General features: G+C 41.2%; 1 protein-coding gene across 5 annotated transcripts in view; it reads left to right on the top strand.

The window, feature by feature from the left end:
• Positions 1-12,171, top strand: part of UPF2 (UPF2 regulator of nonsense mediated mRNA decay) — a 52,372-nt gene extending 40,201 nt beyond the window's left edge. For 4 of the 5 annotated variants that reach the window (XM_033514342.1, XM_033514340.1, XM_033514344.1 and 1 more), the window contains exons 20-22: positions 1,950-2,091; positions 5,678-5,798; positions 7,392-9,548. In XM_033514342.1, the coding sequence (XP_033370233.1) occupies positions 1,950-2,091; positions 5,678-5,798; positions 7,392-7,434 (306 nt within the window). In that variant the 3' untranslated portion in view covers positions 7,435-9,548. Of the gene's footprint in view, positions 1-1,949; positions 2,092-5,677; positions 5,799-7,391; positions 9,549-10,947 lie in introns of those variants that run through there. The other variant, XM_033514341.1, reaches the window with a different exon arrangement.
• Positions 12,172-18,937: the final 6,766 nt, after the last annotated feature.

Genomic DNA, 18,937 nt, shown 5'->3' with positions numbered 1-18,937 from the left:
CTTAAAAGCTAAATCCTCTCTCCTGCCCCCATCTCACAGATTTGATGTTTTTGATACACCTGTTCACTATTTGCAAATCGGAAATGTTTCAGTTGCTCAGTAATCATCATATCCTGTAGTAATTGTCATCAGTGACTTGATTTCAGGTGGAAGCTGATTGCCTGTGACTCAGTGGTGTTTTGTTAATTGCCAGGCTGTTGTTTTTCTGTATCTGTTTCTCTCATTTACACCCTTCTATAGTTCAGTTTTCTTTTTCTGCTTTAAGCATCCTGTCTGAAATCCCATATAGCTGATAAATCCATAGAACAGAGAAAATATAAAAGGCATATTAAAATGGATGAGGAGCTTAATGGTGAAGCTGGGGAATGATTTTTATCATTAAATGCTGCACATGTATTAGTTATTTGTATAGTTTACATAAAGTTCATTTGATGATATCTGGGAACCAGCACAGCCTGCTCAGCAGTAAGTTACCAGATCTTACTTTGCTCTTGGAATGTCAACTTTCATTTCTAGTCTTCCCTGCACACCTAAATAACAAGCTCATATTTATATTCAATATAATATGCTATTACCTGCACCCCCACCCCTCAAAAAATCTCATCTAAATACATCTTTTAGTTGGTAGGGTTTAGGGATTTACCCAAGTTTTTCTGTCTTAACTGTTTTGGCCACAGTTTATTTTCAAGTGCTTCATCTGAGTCTTCTCACACTCATCACTCTGCTGCTAGTGGGGCATTACTGTCTGAGATACCTTGAGACAGTTTAGTGATTACTGCATTAAATACTAACCACAAGTGGTGAAGATTTTGCTTTTACTCTAAACCTTCTCAGCAGAGGCTTTGATAATATATTTCTCTCTGCAGCTTTTGACATTGTAACAGAAAAAACCACTTAGAAATTTTGCTCTGTTTCTTTGCAAATTGATCTCACATGCTGGGTAACAGGGAGCAAGATTCAGAGTAGTTAATGGAATATTGAGAGTGATTATCCTTAAATGCATTATCCTTGTTATGGCACAGAAATACTTATTTCTAATGGACAAAGAGTTGAAGGAGGAAATGAGATTTTTCTAAATGTTTACAAACTTGAGCATTAAGGATGTTCTGAGAATTGTTGTTTCAGTTGTGAATAAGATTAAGAATTATTTCTTTGTTCTGAAAGAAAGAAAGAAAGATTTTGTTCAATTGAAAAAAAAAAAATAGATATGTAGAAGTAACAAATTGGATTTTGTGAGTCTGGGGAACAAGAAATCACCTTCCCTACACCTTCCTGAAAATACCAGCTGGATTTCCAGAGAGAGGATATTTCTGTGGGAGTGTCAAGTTTACCTGGTGTGCCTTCTGGCAAATCAGATAATGGGTGTTTAAATCAGAATGTGTTGTGGGCACATTTGGGTATGGTGAGGAGGGAAAGATCTATCAAACACCATGGTTGTCTCTAGACTAAGAAGAGCACTGGGGAGCCAGAATCATTCTTAAAAAGAAAAGTACTGTCCAAGGAATTCCAGGAAATGTCTGAAATGCTTTGAAATGCTTTTCCTCTTTTATCACAGGGGATAGTAGTAGAAATTCTGCTCAGGGGGCTTCATCTCTTTGGAAGGAAGGGACCTGAAGAGGGAGATGCAGCTTCCTGAGACAGCTGTGGTGCTTTTATCTCAGGACCAGTTTACCAGTTTTGTTCACATGAATACTGTGTGTAATAGGTTTTGGACTCAGCCTTTTTTGTGCATTCTCTGTCTTAAGCAGGTCTTGCTTTTTCTTCTGCTGCTTTATGTGAAATAGAGGTTCAAAACAAACCAGCAACACACTTCAAAGTAGAAACTTCTGTAGAAACTGCCTCATTGAAATAACCTAGAAATAACCATAGCATTTCTGTATTTTGGATTGTTTAGTATTGGTTGTGTTTTTTTCTCTGATGGGCACTTAAAGACTTATTTTCATTTGCAGTTTAAGATTCTAAATGTACCGATGTCTTCCCAACTTGCTGCAAATCATTGGAACCAACAGCAAGCGGAACAGGAGGAGAGAATGAGGATGAAAAAGCTCACTTTGGATATCAATGAACGGCAGGAACAAGAGGACTATCAGGGTAAGAAAATCCCCAAGTATATAGTTTTTATTTTTAGGGGAGCCTTTGTGGATCTGCAGAAAGAATTATTTGTGATGATTAGCAGCTGAAGTTCTAAATATTAATTTGGACTACTTATGGGAAACCTGTGTTTTGATTTTAGTCATTCATTGTTTCCTCCCTGGTCTTTATAAGTTTTTGTAGGTGTTCTATGAAAAGGAATTTTCAAGTGGGTCTCAAATTTCAGCATTTCCATTTATTTTGGGAAATGGGAAGAACTGAGATTGTTCTTTTAAAAAAGAGATAATACAAAATCAGTGTGTAATACAGTCAATGATGTAAACTTGTTTACTGCAAGACAGTTGAGTTGGATACAAGATGAATTCTGTGCAATTTAAGCTCTGCTTTTAAGCTATTAATAGATGTTTTAGATATTAATAATATTTAGACTCCTTAGTCTAGCTGAGACTTGCAGTTCCTGAGGTAACCTTCACAGGAGAAATGTTCTTCAAAATGTTACCTCAGCTTCATATTGTAAAGGTTCTAGGAGTCCTGGAGCATAAGCATATATTAACAAAATGAGGGTTTCGTACAGATTACATGGTTAATTTGTTTTTTGAAGACATGCAAGTCAGGCATTTTGGAACCTGGACAGATTGAAGCAAACAGTTAATACAGCAGATCATACAGTCCCCAAAGGTGCACTTGATGTGTTTAGTTGTTGGGTGGTTTGTTTTGAGTTGTGGGTTTTTTTCAGATTTAAATTCCCGTGGCTTACTCAGATAGTAAACAAAGCCAGACCAATAAAACTGATGTCTTATGTTACTGTTTACATTTAACATCTCAAAAGTTTTTGCTCTGATTTTTTTATTTTTTTTTTTGTGAAGATGTTGTAGTCTGGTGGTAATCACAATGTAAGTAGTTAATTAGCAGGAAATCTCATTTAAGGTATTTAGTGAAAGGTCATTGTTCATCAAGAAGTGGGAAAATAAAGCGGTTCTAATTTTAAAACACCATGGAATCCAGTAGTTCTTGCAGAACTTTGATAGTACCAGAACTAAACCTGTAATTGTAAAAAGGAATATCTTCAAAGTGAGTGTCTGCAGAGCTCTGAAGTGATAACACAGTATTTTCTTAAACATGGTAATTAGCTCAGAAACTTTCCTGAGACACTGCTCTTATGAAGCCCACTTAGAAAAAGAAGGAGAGACTCTAGAATCAGACATCTCAGTGTTTCTCCCAGACTTTGCAGGCTTTTCCTCATTAGGTACTTCTGATATTTCTACTGGTCAAGGCATCTGGGTTTTATACCCTGTTGTATGACTTTTTGATATCTAAAATGAACCTGTTTAATCTAGGATTTTATTGTGAGCAATTGTACTTTTTATCCAAAAAACACTCACATTGATTTATTTCTGTTGGACAAAATTAGACAACTGTTATGAATTGGTAACTGGAAATAGGCTTTTTGTTATTTTCTCATAGATGTTTATTTAATTGCTGTGTATAAAACAATACAGGAAGGAAGTCAACACAAAAGGAATGGGGTTTTCCATAATTGACATCCCTTTTTAAAAGAGCTGTTGTTGCATCTTATTAACCTGGGTAATATACAGAGTAAAACCAAACTAAGAAGGACCTTTTAATCAAGCTAAATTAAACAGGCCAACTTGTATTCACCTTTGGAACAATTTTTTATTTAGATTTTTGTGCAGTTGATGGTTACTTTTGAAGTGTCATCCTGTCTGTGACAAGTTGGTACCCATTGAATGAAAGTGTTTGGTTTAAATTTCTGTGTCAAGCTTTGAAGTTAGTGAGGGAGAAAGAATTCTCAATTTCTGGAAGAATGCCTCAGGGCTGTCCCAACGTTTGCACATCTACTTGTTCTTTTCATCTGCACAGGGTAGCTAACAGATGGAAATTCACCAATATACTTCAAAGTAGTATCGGATAATGATTTAATGTTTCAGCAAAGCTTATTATATTACAAACATTTTTTAATTTAAAGAACTATTAGGAACTTGGGTCATTCTCTAGTTTAGACTGGTACTTTTCTGTCCAGATTATTTTTTTCTTCGCTGAAAAACCAAGGAGTTTTGGTGATGTGCCTTCAGCCTAGAAAACACACTGTGCACCCCTGCCATCTCTGCCTTGTATCACCTTCTCCAGTTCTGAACTTCCCAGTCCCATATTTCCTTTCATCTTTTGTGTGGAAAACAGAAGAGGCAGATGCACACATACTTCACACCTATTTGGAAGGGTACCCTGATCTGGTTTTCCTCCTGAGTCTCCTCATTGCTCCCAGAGCTCTGTCCTGGCACATGGGGTTGTTGTGAAGGCTGATGTTTCATGATGTTTCCAGACACAGACTGTCAGTGTGTTCAGTGGCTGCCTTTACCAGGTGCTGCATTCAGTGTACAGAATGTGAATACAGGGGTCACTGACTCTTGACACAGATACAGTCACAGCTTCCCAGTTTCTCCAAGACTGGGTGGATAACTTTACTGAATGTTTCACCTGCACTTTGGAAATGGTGAGGGAACCTCATTAGAGTCTCCAGTTTGCCCCACTGAGAGCAGTGTGTGTGCAGCAGGTGATGGGTGTGTGTCTCCAATGAGATTACCAGAGATTAGAGAACCAGACAGAGCAGACTTTCCAACATAATCAGTTTAACAGCTTAGTCCACTTTTCCCCTTCATTTATCCCATCTGTCTGTTTGCTGAGTAAAGTAGATCCCTGCTCAGGTGGACTGTAGGAATACTTTCCATTAGATATATTAACAGAGTGGCAGAGGTTACCTCCTATGATGTATCTGTAATTATATTGGCTACTTAATAAGCATTAATTTAGCCTGGTAAAGAAACTATTTTTTACCATTAGAAAATGAAGTTAACTTTTAGAAATTAAATTTTACCAATGTCAAAATACAATACTATCCTAGTTTAAATTGCCCAAAAGTTGATTGTCCAGGGCTAAACTGGGTAGTGTGGGCTGCACCCAAATTATTCTCACTGATGATAAAGTGAAAAACTGCATGCATGGGACAGCTGGTGCGATGTAGGTCAGCTGAGTCACCTTCTTCAGGTGCCTGTCTTCCCTAGAAAAGGATCCAATTATGCCAAGCTTAGACTTAAATACCTGACTGGCAATGCCTAATTTTAGGACAGGTTTCTAGCTGAGTCTTTTAATTGGCAGCAGCATTGTCCAGTTGTTACTATTCCAGGGAGGTTTAATGTTGAGGCCGCTCATGCCGCTGTCTTTGTTCCTGAGCATTGATGAGGAAAGTGATGGATGATATGTTTAGAAAGAAAAGATTGAGGGCCTTTTCTTGAGCATCTGTGATGAAAACCATTGCTGGCAGTTCCTTCTGCAGGAAGATCTGTCGATGCACTTCCTATTGAGGGGTAGCTTGGGTTTAGCAAATCTGTGGATGCAATTTGTAACTTTTTGTAATTAACTTTTGTGGAATAACCTGAGTGTTAGCTCTACAGCAAAGTGTAAGTGTAAATGGCAGTGAAATGTGCATATGTAAATTCCTATGTAAAATGATGCATAGAAAATGTATTTAACTTTCTTCTATTTGCTTTTCTTCTGCCTGAAATCCCAGAAATGTTACAGTCTCTGGCACAGCGTCCAGCTCCAGCAAATACTAATCGTGAGCGGCGGCCTCGTTACCAGCATCCGAAGGGAGCACCTAATGCAGATCTAATCTTTAAAACCGGTGGGAGGTAGGACAATCTTCCTTTAAATGTGGTAATTCTGGTTCTAGGCAAGTAATTATCTTCATAATTGAAACACATAATGATCTCTGTAGTGAGTGCTTGGGCAGTCGTTTCCATTCTAAAGCATTTTCTTAAATTGCCAAGCAGTGTTTTGTGGATCTAACACAGTGTCTGTACCTCTGTGACAGTTTGGAAGCCAAAAGATTATTTTTTTCAGTTTTGAAATGGCTGCTAGAATCTGAGCCTCTGTAGGGGAAAAGATGCAAGTCTGCTTTCTCCATGAGAAAGGGAGAGGATTTTTTTTTTTTTAGTATCTGAAGAAATTCTCATTATGGTTTTTCTGTGAGGTGAATTTGACAGCTATTCCTCTGTATTTGATGCCCTGAATGGAAAGTAAATATAGTAAAGGTGGGGAAGATGGAGAACTTTCACTTTATGGTGTGCAAGAGTGTACCAAAACCAGCATTAACATGAAAAGAGTCATTCCTGATTGCTTAATAGTTGTTCTGAGGCTTTAGTATGTGTCTTTTCTCACTCAGAGTAAGCTGGCAATCAGACCATTAAATTAGCCCTGCAGCACACTTTTGAATAGACAGAGTTTTGGGTGAATTTCAGACTTCCTTTCATGTTTCTCTTTTCTTTGCAAGTTCATTTTGAAGGCAGATTGATAGGAGCAGCAACTGGGAAGGGACACTTTACCTCCTAATGGGTCTGTGTGTAAATTGCAAATAAGTTGATGTAATGTCCTATTTCTGTGTTCCAGTACCATTTCCAACTTCTTTGTGTACATATTTATGATAATTTGATAATGTCCTGATGATCACTCACTCCACTGAGACCTCATACAGGCACTGCTTGCACCAAAAAAAAAATAATTAAAGATTGCAATTTAAAATAAGTGTTTTTTCAAAATGAACTAGATGTAACTCAGTTAAATGAGCAGTGCTTTCCATTTAGCTTTTTCATATCACTGTGACCTAATGCTGTTTTATGAATACAGAGTGTTCAGGTACTCTGAATTGCCACAATACTTGCAGGTGTTTCATTAACAGCTGCAGCCTACTGTTCTTTCAGGCATGAGATACATGCTGCAGTTATTCTTTAAATACAACAGCCAGATTGTAGATGTGATATCTGTAGATTTATTTTAAATTATTTTCTTTACAAAACTTTTTATATTCTGATGTTGTAGGGAAAATACAATTTAGGACTTCACTGTGAAGTAGGTCAGATGTTATCCAGCAAAAAGTTTGAGTAGTGTTTGCTTATTCAAGTGCCATGCACTTGCAGTTCTGATGTAGTTTTGTTTTATGGAGTTTACTCTTTGTTCCTTTTAATCCATAAGCTCCTTGGAACAGAGACCAGGAAGTTTGTTTGAGCAGATACATTTTATTTGTTGTGAACTACAATGCTCTGCCTGTCAGTCATGCATTGGTTTATCCATCTCAGCCTGTGTTAGGAGACTTTTCCCAACTCCATTTATTTATTGAAGACTGTGGGTCCACCAATGGCTTCCCACTGGCACAGATTGTCTGTTTCCTACATTCTTAGAGCCTCTGATTTGTAGGATATATTGAAAATTGTCTTCTGACTTTAAAGGTTGCACTGCAGTCTCTGCCCAGACACCCTCGTGCTTTGTTGAAAAGTTACCCTGTGGATTCTGAGGATACTGGAGGATCTTGCTGAGCAGATGGGAACTGAGCTGTTAATTTTCATATCTGTGTGGAGAAGGTTTCACGTTCCTACCTGGTAGAACCAGTGGTGTAACACAGATGTTATCACTTCCATAAGGACACTCTGTTGTGTTGTTGCTGCTTCTTTGTACATGAACACAACTGAAATGGTATTTTCTTGCAAAATTACTCAAAATTACTGGAAATAATAGTTTGCTGCTTTCTTTAAGGTATACAACTTTTTATTTTAAAATTCTTGAGGTTAGGGATAATCTAAGTAAATAAATCTCCTGGTTGATTCCACTGTAATGTGCGATGTGGCAGGTTCTGACAGCTGAGGTAGGAATGAAGCCTTTCTTGCATTTCAGGGAGTGTTGAGAGTAGAAAAATTGATTTGTTGTTTTTACCTCTGCTTTTGTGTTGGTAAACATGCCCTGAGCATTGTGTTTCAAACACCTGTTAGGAAGTTAAATCCGAATCTACCTGTTGTAACAGTTTGTTTCAGAAATTAATGAAGATAACATTGGATTCTTCCATATGTTTTTGGCCTTGAACAACTGGATCACATTAAGCAATTAGCCCTCTATATGTTTTTTAAAAAGACAAATCTTCTGCAGTTTTTATTTTATTTCTCTGTTAATGTCCTTCTGTGTTCTGTGCTAAAGTAAATGCAGTGAGATTTACAAGCTTTGCCAGAGTTCTTATTATTTAGTATGTGCAAAATGCCGAGTTTATTCCTGTGTGTTTGGAATTGCCTGTTTTTATTGCCTCAGGTTTTGAGACCTGCTGATCCTTTAAGGAGGAGATTCTTTCTGGGACTCGTACATTTAAGGCTGACTGGTCTTAAAGATAATTTACTGTGACTCCATTAGAAGTAGGGTTCCTTGATTTACTTCAGCAGAACTGGGAAGAAAACAATTTTCTCTCTTGCCTCCAGTTCTGTAGCATTTGTGTGTTAAGAGAGACCTTTGGCTCTCAGGCTATTAAGCTACTACCTTCAGGAAACACAAAATTTACTAAAGTAAATTTTTTTGGTGATGGGATTATCACAAAAATAGACTTATGAACAGTTTCTTAAAATGTAAAGTGGTTTTCCTTTGTTTAAGACAATTGACATCCATTAAATGGCTTGGTTTTAAAAGTGAAATGAAAATAACCACATTATATAAAATCATTTAAAAACATTGATTACCAAGAAAGTCAAATTTCTCCCTGTAATTCTTTTGTTGAGAAGCGGGGCCTTGCCAGTGATTTTATCTTGTTAAACCTCTCCTTATAAAAGAAGTAGCCTCAAAATTTATTGCAGTTTTGAAAGTAGAGATGGGCACTGCCTGTGTCCAAAGTTCCCCTGGGGATGCAGGCATGGACTGGCAAACCAAATCATACTCAAGTTAAATGGTGATCTCAGGTCTCCTGTTTACATCTGACTCTTGTTTCTCTATAACCTATTTAATAAAGAAAAATAAAGCATAACAGTAATAACAGGATGCTGGGATTTTATTAGCTAAATATGCTCATCATAAAGAATATTGCATTAATGCTGAAAAATCAGAGTCTGGATAATGAGGAGAAATGTAAATTTAACATGATTTCCTGTTTCAGCTACTGGACCAACGCAAGTCATACATCACCTGTCAGGAAATTGATGCATTGACAATACTGCTCTATGAAGCAGAATTCACTTCTTACTTGAGATGAGCCTTTCAAACACAGCTAAGAAATTCCAAACCCCTTTTCAACTGTTTCATGGGAGGGAAGCAAAGGGAGGAATATGGGAGAAGGGCTCCAAATCCTGCAGCTGCTTCTGGTGAACTGCACTGGAGCTGAACAAAAAAGAATAGAAAAGCCTCAGGTGCTTGCCTTGGCAGGATGGTGCTTGTTGAGCTCTGCAAGCTGGATCTGAGTCTAACCCAGACAGCAGAGTTGGAGACACCTGATCACAGTTCAGTTTAGAGGGAATGGAAGGCAAAATTGTGTTTATAAGCCATCCACAGTTAAAAGGGATTCTTCTTATAGAAGAACACAGTAGACTGTGTTTGAAAAGGTTCTTTCAGTATAAATAATAACAACTACCTACCAAAAACCCCTGCAGCTTTGTGACCCTCTGGAAACCAGTCACCAATCCCCAAAACACCTCCCTGCTCCCAACCCACTGTACACACTGACTTTGATTTCACTTTGCCAGAACATTTTATTTTTGATGGATAGATGAGAATATAAAATAACTTGCAGAAGTTAAGATTCTCTTACTTAGGTGAGTCCAGCTTTTGTGGTTTATTTGAATTTTGATGTTCACAGTATGGAATATGATAAGTCACATTATAGGTTTTTAATTGGGCACCTTGGTGTTTTCTGTTGCTTGTTTGTGGTTTTGGGTGATTAGGGGAGAGAACAAAGAGCATGGAAGATGAGATTAGTTGAGAAAAGCAAAGCAGGGAGTGAACTGGGAGAAGAGGTGTTTGGAGCTGGAAGTTTGTGAGGAGATTTGTGAAGAAATGCAGCACTGCAGAAATATGCAGTGTTGTGAATTGGAGGACACGAGGGGATTAGGGATAAATGGGAAATCCAACTTCAAAGGTCTCACATGTCAAGAAATAAAGAGATTTTTGTGATCTTGTGATGTCAGCAACATGCAGAAAGGAGTTGATTATTGATATTCTCCTGGGCACTTCTCAGTTTAAGCTGTAAAGTTGTCTTGCTGACTGAGCTCTTCCAGCTTCCCCCGTGCCATGGCTTTGTGATTATTTCATAGCCTACGGTATTTCTGTGTATTCTCACTGCTTCCTGCTTTCTGCTCCAGCCTTGGTTTGTTGCAGAGGTTCTCTGTATTTCCCTGTTACAGGTAGGCAGTGCTAATGCTCAGCAGTGGTGTGAGAAGCTGACTGTATGAATTTCATACAAATTAATAACTGTGTCAGTGGCAGGGAGTGTGGGAGGAGACTGCAAAGAATTAATTTATTTTACACATAGAGCTCAGGATGGTTTTAATTACATCTGTGTACTGAGTTTGACCTTGCCAAATACAGGTTTGGATAAAGTTTACTAGATCAGACACAAATGTCAAATACCTGCTTTGGGAAAAACTACTACTTCTAATTTTGGCAGCAGCATGTTGCTGTACTGCCCCAAAACAGGGATCTGCCACCAGCCTGTACTGGTAGCTGCTGGTTTGGGTGAGAGTCATTTTGACCAAGTTGGAGAGATGCAGCCAGTCCCAGCCTTTTTCCTTCCCTCCCCATCAGCAGTAGAATTATTAGGCTGTGCTTCTGTAGTTCAGCATCTCATCTGGGATGATAACGTGCAGATTATCCCTCTGCTTTTGTCTGGTGTGGCCTTTTAAAATGCTTGTGCAGAAAAGAGAAATATGTAACTTTCCTTTTAGAGGGTAAGAGGGTATCAGAATGAGTGGCAGCTGCTTTGAAGGCTGTTCACCTGCAGAGTTCTGGGCACGTGAGACTGATGTGATTCCTCTCTTCCCGCAGGAGACGCTGATCCAGCCGCCAGTGTCATTTCATTAGGTCCTGTATCTCTGGTGTTGTGGAGTCCTCCAGCGATTAAACGAGAGCAGTGGACACATCTCAGCATGTCAGTCTAGAGCGTTCAGAACCGAAACCTGGGACAGGCTGGGGCCGTGGGGCACGAAGAGCAGCCTCCCCTCTCCCCCCCCACCCCCCCAAAAAAGCTTTTTGTTATGGGAACCGCGTTGAGGGTTAATCTTCTCACAGGAGCAGAAGCAAACAAGTGAGATGGGGAACTTGACCTGCGAGCAGCTCGGTGAGAGCCGGGAGCAGCCTGGAGTTCAGACGATTACACTGGAATGGGAAAGGCCTTTGGCAGCTCAGCGTGCAGGGAAATAAAGCTCTGAACTCGCCGCTAGTTACGTTGTCTCCGACTCGAGCACTTGGTGTTGGAAGGATGTTCTTTGGGGGCTGCAAATCTACAGTAGAAAAACATAGAGCAAATGGCAAAATCCAGAAGAAAACCTGCCGAGTAGGATAACTTCTCAAACACTCCTCAGTGAGGATGTTCTTGGTTAAGGAAGAGCCTTTTGCTGCCAGATGTGCCAGAAAGGGGGTGGGGAGGGGTGAAAAGCTGAAGAGCCAAGGAGGTAAAATGTCTGTTAAGGTCTAAAATAGAAAGTGAAGTTGATGAACACGGGGTGTTGACTCGTACTGCTTGGAACAGCCTGACACCAGCCTAAGGACAGGGATATAGTTGAGCCCATTGTATGTATCATTGAAAACCAAAATGTGCCAGTCAGCATAACAGGAGGATGTCAAGGAGTGGATCCAAATATTTTGTTGATCTTCATGGGTTGATAAGCCTCTGTGTCTATTGAAACAAACAAAAAGTTTAAAAAAAAAAATTTAAGTCTGGAAACGAGTAGAATTTTAATTTTTTTTCTAAGTAGAAATGAGTTTTCTTGGTCTGTTTCTGACAATCTGTTATTTATTAGCATAGGGTTTTGTTTGCTTTCAGGTAGAGGTAGTTCATTGAGTTAAAGAGCCCATCTGTATGTTACTACTAATTCTTTTTTCTAGCTCTTTTAAAATCCTTTTTACCACTGGTTTTGGTTTCTGCATGTAGGAAGAGAGACTTGTAAAATTGTAACATTTCATACAGAAATGTCGCCCAATCGATCTTCACCAGCTTCAGAAATCTGACCTTTGCCAATGCTGCAATAAAGTGTTGTAATTTAGAAACAATGTCTGCCTCTTGACATTCACTTCATTCTTTGGAAATGATTTTTTGAAGGGTTTGTGGTGTACTGTGGGCTGTAGTTTGGTCAGGAATTCCAGGTATTTGATTCAAGTCTTACATGATTTTTTTATATAATTTTCTTTCCACATGAAATTCATGGGTATGTTTATTGATCATGTTTGTAACTGAGCTCCTCCAGGAATGTCTCCTACACCAATATGACCATATCCACTGGTCAGTTGTAATTTCCAATTCCCCAAAGAACAATGCCTACCAATTCCTAATAGCAAATTAAGCCTCTAATTGGGGGTCAGACTAGAGTCAGCTTCCTTTTCTCAACATGTTGCTTAGTTTCAGAAGCATTTAATTTATCCAGATTAAGTAACTGCATAAAAATAAAATATTAGCTCTGTTTTTATGTGTCAATTCAATGCTTTGGATGGAATCGGGATCAATGGAAATGTTTTTATAAAATTATTTGTTAAAAATAGTTTAGGGTCAGCTGGGGAGTTTCCTGACTTCAGGCTGAAATCAAAAAACAGTTCAGTGAAACTTTATGAAGATTAATTTTAAAATTAATTATCCTAATGTTGTGCCAAATAAAACCCTCAAAGATTATTGTGAGTGAAATAATCAGGGTTGAATGTACAGGGACAAGCCTTTTGGCCAGGCCTGTTGCAGTAGGACAAGGAGTAGTGGTTGTAAACTAAAAGAAGGTTGACCTAAATTAGATATAAGGAAGAAAATTTTTACAGTGAGGGTGATAAGACACTGGCACAGATTTCCCAGAGAGGTGGTGGATGTCCCATCCCTGGAAACATGCAAGATTTCAACCTGATGTATTTGAATCTGCCCCTGCTCATTGCAGGGTTGTTGAACTGGGTGATTTTTAGAAGTCCCTTCCCTTCCAACCTAAACCCTTCCATGATACACAGAAAACCCCCAGCTTGCATTCACTTTATTCCTTTATTTATTCACCACGTCTCGTGGTGTGGCTGAGTGCTGGCACTGCTTGCACAGCAGTTTCACCACCTGATCCATGAGCAGGTTCTTGCTGCAGGGATTGCACAGCTCCTCTCATGTTTTTAGAATCTTTTGCCTTCCTTCAGAGGGCTTTTAATTAAAATTACTGGGTGTGTAGCCTGGGATTGATACAGAATGGGGAATAGCCTCTGTTTTGGTCAGTATCTGTCACCTGTGAATATTGCTGCTTTACCCAGATTACATGATGTTCATTTTAATTGATGTTTAAATTATGTTTAATGTCATTGCTTCTCGTCCCCTGCAGTGCAGTGACCCACGGGTGTGTCTGGTCACTGGGGAAGTCATCCCAAATTCAACCTGTGGCACTGTTGGATGGGGCAGAGGATGTTCCCTGGGAGCCTTTCTCAGGGGATGCTGGTTGAAGGTGCCCTTGCAAAGAGTGTTTCTGCAGCAGTGTTCCCAACCCTGCAAGCAAGGAGTTAAGTCTGGGAAGACATATGTAGATGAAGGAGAAATTGCTTCATGTCCTTGATTACGTAAAAGATTTCTGTTATCTTATTGTTCTGTGGAAAGAATTTGGACTTAAGTCAGGCCTTGGCATTCACAGTTGTCTTCACTGATGTGAGGCTTCTCGAGCTGATAAACAAAATGTGCTGTAGGTTTGTACTCAACAATTGTGCCTCAGTTTTTGATGGTAACTTCTCTTCCCACATATCTCAAGCCTCCAAAGCTCAAGGCAGGGGCCTGGGGGAATGAAGTCCTTCCTATCCTAGGAGGCAGGTTTGTGACCACCTGAGGAACCTGAATGTGCCTGAGTCCATGTGACCTGACAAAATGTGTCTGTAGAATGTGTCTGAGGCCATCCCAGGATCCTGAGAGGAGGCTCTGAGCAACCTGGTCTGGTGGAAGGGGTCCCTGCCCATGGCAGGGGGTGGAACTGCATGAGCTTTAAGGTCCCTTCCAAAACAAAGCATTCCATGATTTATGGTTCATCACTTGAAAGCCTGTTGGAGTTGAGCTGCTGTGTTTGCCCTTGCTCTAGGATGGAGCCAGGATGTCTGGGAAGCTCTGAAATTGGAATTTGACCCAGGAATGTCAGTACTCTCAGGCAACACCTTGAACTCCAGCTGATGCTATAGGGCATCTTTACCCACAATGACGTAACGTGATAAAAAAGGGTATAAATATTTTCTTCATGAATTGCTGAATTTGCAGACTCACTGTAATCTCAGCTTCCCAGGCCTTCAGCATAAGAAAGTTCTTGGGCTGTTTCTGTTATGTAGATAAAAATATAAAGCACATCCATGCACATGTGCCACAGCACACACATTTTTATGTATATCCGGGCTTAGAAAACCACTTCTATTGTGGAGTCTGCCTGCTTTCCTCAAGCTCTCAGCATTTTTCCTTTGGCTGTTCCAGCAAAGCAGTCACTCTGTGCTTGGCAGGGCAGCAGGATGGGCAGGATGGGCTGTGAGAAGCTGCCATGTCTGGCTCAGGCACTGTGTGTCCTCACCAGGTTGAGTTTTCAAAATCAAGCCATCCATAATGGTGCTATGAGCCTGCTATTGCACCCTGATAAATACATCCATTTTTTCCTCTTTTTTTCCCTTCTTTGAGCTTCATCACAAATTTGCTCCATGCTGAGGTTTTCCTCAGCCATGCACTCTTCTGCCCTGCTGAAGGTGCTCCTCTGAAGTGATACTTTACTGTCTCTTCTCAGAGCTCCGCTATAAATAGGGTTTTTTCCAGCTACTCCTAAGGAAATCCCACTGGTAGTGTACTGGGAATAGGAAATGATTTGAGCAGGAATCAAATGAAAAAATGTCAAAACATTTACTTGCATTGTTTCAACTATAAACTTTGCTTTTAAGGTGTTGTTGTCAGGGTGTGATTGTGCCCTTAAAACACTTTGTGTTTATGATCCTTGTTAGAAGAGCAAATGGTGTTCTGTAAAAAGGCCTCTCTCCCTCCCCCTGTCCTTCCTTCCTTCCATTACCTGGATCCAAGCCGTCAGGCAAATAAAAAAATGGTCAAGACACTTAAAGAGGAGCAAGACATTTAGCTATTGCTAATGTTTATTTGTTCTTTGACATTTACCTGCAGGAAGAAAGTTTCTGTTGTGCAGGGGATAAAGGGGAGTGATGTTTTCTGCTGAGAACGAGTCATCAGCAACAGCCCAAGAGCTTGAGAGCTTTGCTGTATTTACCCCTTAATTGTTTTAGGGGTGTTTTTTTTCAATTTTTAAATTATTTATAGTATCTGTATTATATACATATGCACGCATATCTATTCATGGTGAACTACAAATCAGAAGTTCTCTCCTGGGAAGTGAGATCTGAATGTGTCAGTGAGGCTTTCAGAACCCACCTGGAGGGAGGTTTGGGCTCGCTGCTGTGTGAATCCCAAATTGAATTACTACACGTTGCTGGAAGTTGACTCCCTGGAGTGATGGAAGTGAAGATAACCAAGTCATGAGAGGGAGCTCAGAGGCAGCTTGGGCTGTTCTTATCTCTGCTCTGAGCAGCTTTTCAAGTGGTGATGGAGTTCTGGCTTCCTCCTTGGGGTCAGGGCAAGAAGAACCTTTTCCTGGGAGGAAGACACAGCTTCAGTCCACTTCTCACAGGGAATCCAGCTGAGCTCTTTGGCAGACACCCATTCCTCATCCCTGCTATGGCAGACTTTCTTTTCCAGTAGAAAGATGGACATAGCAGCAGGACTTACAGTCTAACTCTCCCTTTCCTACTGAAATGTCTGAGAGGGGTAAATAAACCAAGTTTATTATTCAGGTTGGTCCCAAATCCCAAACCCATGAAAACCAGGGGTTTATTACTGGCTGTGAGTCTTCGCTAATATAAAAGCAGAGCAGATTTTGGGCCAGAGAAGGCCTCACTTTTGCTGCAGGGTGACAAACGGCAGAGAAAAGTCTCTGCTCTTGGCACAGAGCCCAGGGGTTTGTTACAGGATGGACCAGGAATTACACAGTGCCCATTTCCTGGGCTTGAGCTCACTGCAAAACTCATGCCATAGATACAAATTAAACCTGATCAGGCAAACTAAAATCCATTTAGGAGACAGGAAATGTTCCACAGTAATGAAGTTTGTGTTGTGAAGCCTGAAGAGCCTGTGGATCCTCTGCTCTTGTGCAGGGCTGGATATTGGAAATAGAAATGTACTGACAACTGTTTCCTAATAGATGTTTAAGTATGAAGAAATAGTCTCCCCTCCTGCCACAAGAGCCTGTAGAGATACTGTTTTCCTTCTGGTGTCATTTCACCTGTGAGCATCAGTACAATGGTTTGTCTTCATTAATCAGAGTATGAACAGCTCCTGGCACATCTGAGTCTGAGCATCCAGGCTGATGGATTTTCTCCTGGGCCGGCAAGGGAATGCTACCAAAGGGTCAGGTGTGGTGGTGGCACAGGAAGGGTGATTCAGGATTACTCCATAAGGCTGGAAACCTGAAGGTCAAGCTCCTCACTGCTCTTTTTCCTTGGCTTAATGTCATTGCCCTTGTTTCCCAGCTGGGAAATGCAGCCCTTGCCCTTCCTTGTGGGAATGGATAAGCAAGCAGAGAGCAGATAAAAAAGTTACACAATTTTCTGATGCTGACAATAACAGAATCTCAGGGAGAGTTAAGAGTTTCCTTTGAAATTATGGGAAAAAATACATCATGAACATTTGAGGGTAAAACTGACCTCCCCAACCCTTTGAGGAAATGAGCAATCCCATCCTAACAGAGAGCTCGGAGGCTGAATCAGGCAGGGAAGGGACTTGCACGGGAAGCCCCAGGCAGCGGTGAGAGGGGAATGCTGTGGCAGCTGCCCTGGGCACGAGTTGGGCTGTGCCCAGCAAGGGCTGGGGGCCCCAGGGCTCTGTGCTGGCTCCCCAGGCTCTGGGAGAACACTCACAAGATGCTGCCACAGCTGCACTGAGCTGCTGAATCCTTCCTGGGCTGAACAAGGACATGGGACCTCCCAAGGGTCTGTGTGGGGCTTTGGCAGGGAGGGACACCGTGAGGGGAGCGTACACTTACTGGGAGAGCAGGGACGAGCAGGTTTTGTGCATCACCTCCGAAAGAGAAGTGTGATGTTCAGCAGTAACCACTGAAGCAGTCGTGCCCCAGCTCTGGCCCGTGTCTGGGTGAAACTTCCCTCGGCTGCCCCAGCCAGTAACTCCTGTAATCTTCCATTTGCAAAGCCGGAAAGGGAGAGGAAGGATGTGCTGGCTCCTCTGCTACAGCAGCGCCCTGGGAAGGCGGATTCACTGTTCCGTGGGATGAAAGGCACTGCTGAGCTGCACTTCCCACCCCCACCTGCTCCAGGTGCCTCCGAGCTCCACATGGGGCTGATAGCAAACAAATCAGGAGAACTCTGCAATAGATAAGGTGAGATAACCCTTTCCTTCTGCAGGTTCCAGTGCTCAGGTGGCTGCTGGGGCACGTGGCAGGGGCTGAGCTGGTGGCAAGCGTGAGTTGAGAGGGTGGACAAGGTGACGCTGCTGTGGGATTGCTGCGGACGCTGAACTGGGTGCAGCATTCACCAGAGGAGGATTAAGGCCAAAATCTCTGACAGACCTGGAGCAGCAGCTCAGCAGTTCCTGGCTGTGGGGATTGGAGCTGCTCCATGACTCAGTAGTCAAGCAAAAGATTTTATGTATTTATTTTCTTTTAAATTCAAACCTTCAACATGCTTTTTTTTTAAAAAAAAAAAAAAAGATGGGGAAAAACCCAGCAAACCCAAAAAACTTTGCCTTTTGGGTGAGGATACTGTAGCAGCTGTATTTCTTTATGATACAGAGACACCCCTCTAAGAAGAAAATAATGGTCCTGGTAAGAGTGCCTCAGCAGCTTTGGGAACCACTCAGAATTAGTTTGTGATTCCTGGGGCTCTGTGAAACATTCATTAAAGCTCAGGGGCAGGTGCAAAGACCCATGAACAAAAGGGAAATTGAAGCTGAGTCGCTCCCTCAAACCTGCCAGCTGGTTTATCTACCACTCCTTGTGCCTGCTCAGTTTAATCCCAAAGTTACTGAAGCCTCTCCTGGTGTTCATTTTTTGGCCAGTTGGAAGTAGCAGCAGGTAATTATGGCCCAGTGGAAAATAATCTTTCCTGGCAGTTCCCTTGAGGTAAGAACACATCTGAACATTTGGTGATGTAATCAGGGATGCACCGAGGACTTTTCAGGGAAGGCATTTCCTCATCTGGGAGGAGTCACCTAATATTGGAAGAGAAGCCCCGTTGTGGGGAAGAAAAAAAGACCAAATAAAAAGAGAACACACAAGACAAGGGTGTGTTTCTTGGAAGGGTTTGGCTCCATCCAGTCTAAGGACCCTCCTTACTGCAAAGGAAAAGATATTTATAGTTTGGAAATCAGCACTGGGATGAAGACTTGTCTCACTTTGCTTCTATGGGATGCAGGAATTATCTGAAAGCAAGAGCAGACGGAGGTGGGCTGATGAATTAAAGGCCTCCTTGCATTGAAATAGTTATCAGAGTCCCTTGGGAGGCAACACTGGAAGGCAAAGGAGTTCAGGACAGCTGGATGTGCTTCTAAGAAGGAACTTCTAAAGGCACAGGAGCAGATGATCCTGCATGCTGAAAAATGGGACAGCAGGAAAGGAGAACAACCTCACTGAACAGGGAGCTTGGCTGGAACTCAGGGGGGAAAAAGGAGCATATGACCTTTGGAAGAAGGGGCAGGTAACTCAGAAGGAATTCAAGGGTATCAGGATTATGCAGGGCTAAAGCTTAACTGGAACTTAATCTGGCTACTGCTGTAAAAGCC

Source organism: Parus major, chromosome 1A (assembly GCF_001522545.3).
Source record: "Parus major isolate Abel chromosome 1A, Parus_major1.1, whole genome shotgun sequence".
Classification (NCBI taxonomy): domain Eukaryota; kingdom Metazoa; phylum Chordata; class Aves; order Passeriformes; family Paridae; genus Parus; species Parus major.
This window is presented reverse-complemented; position numbering and strand designations above follow the sequence as displayed.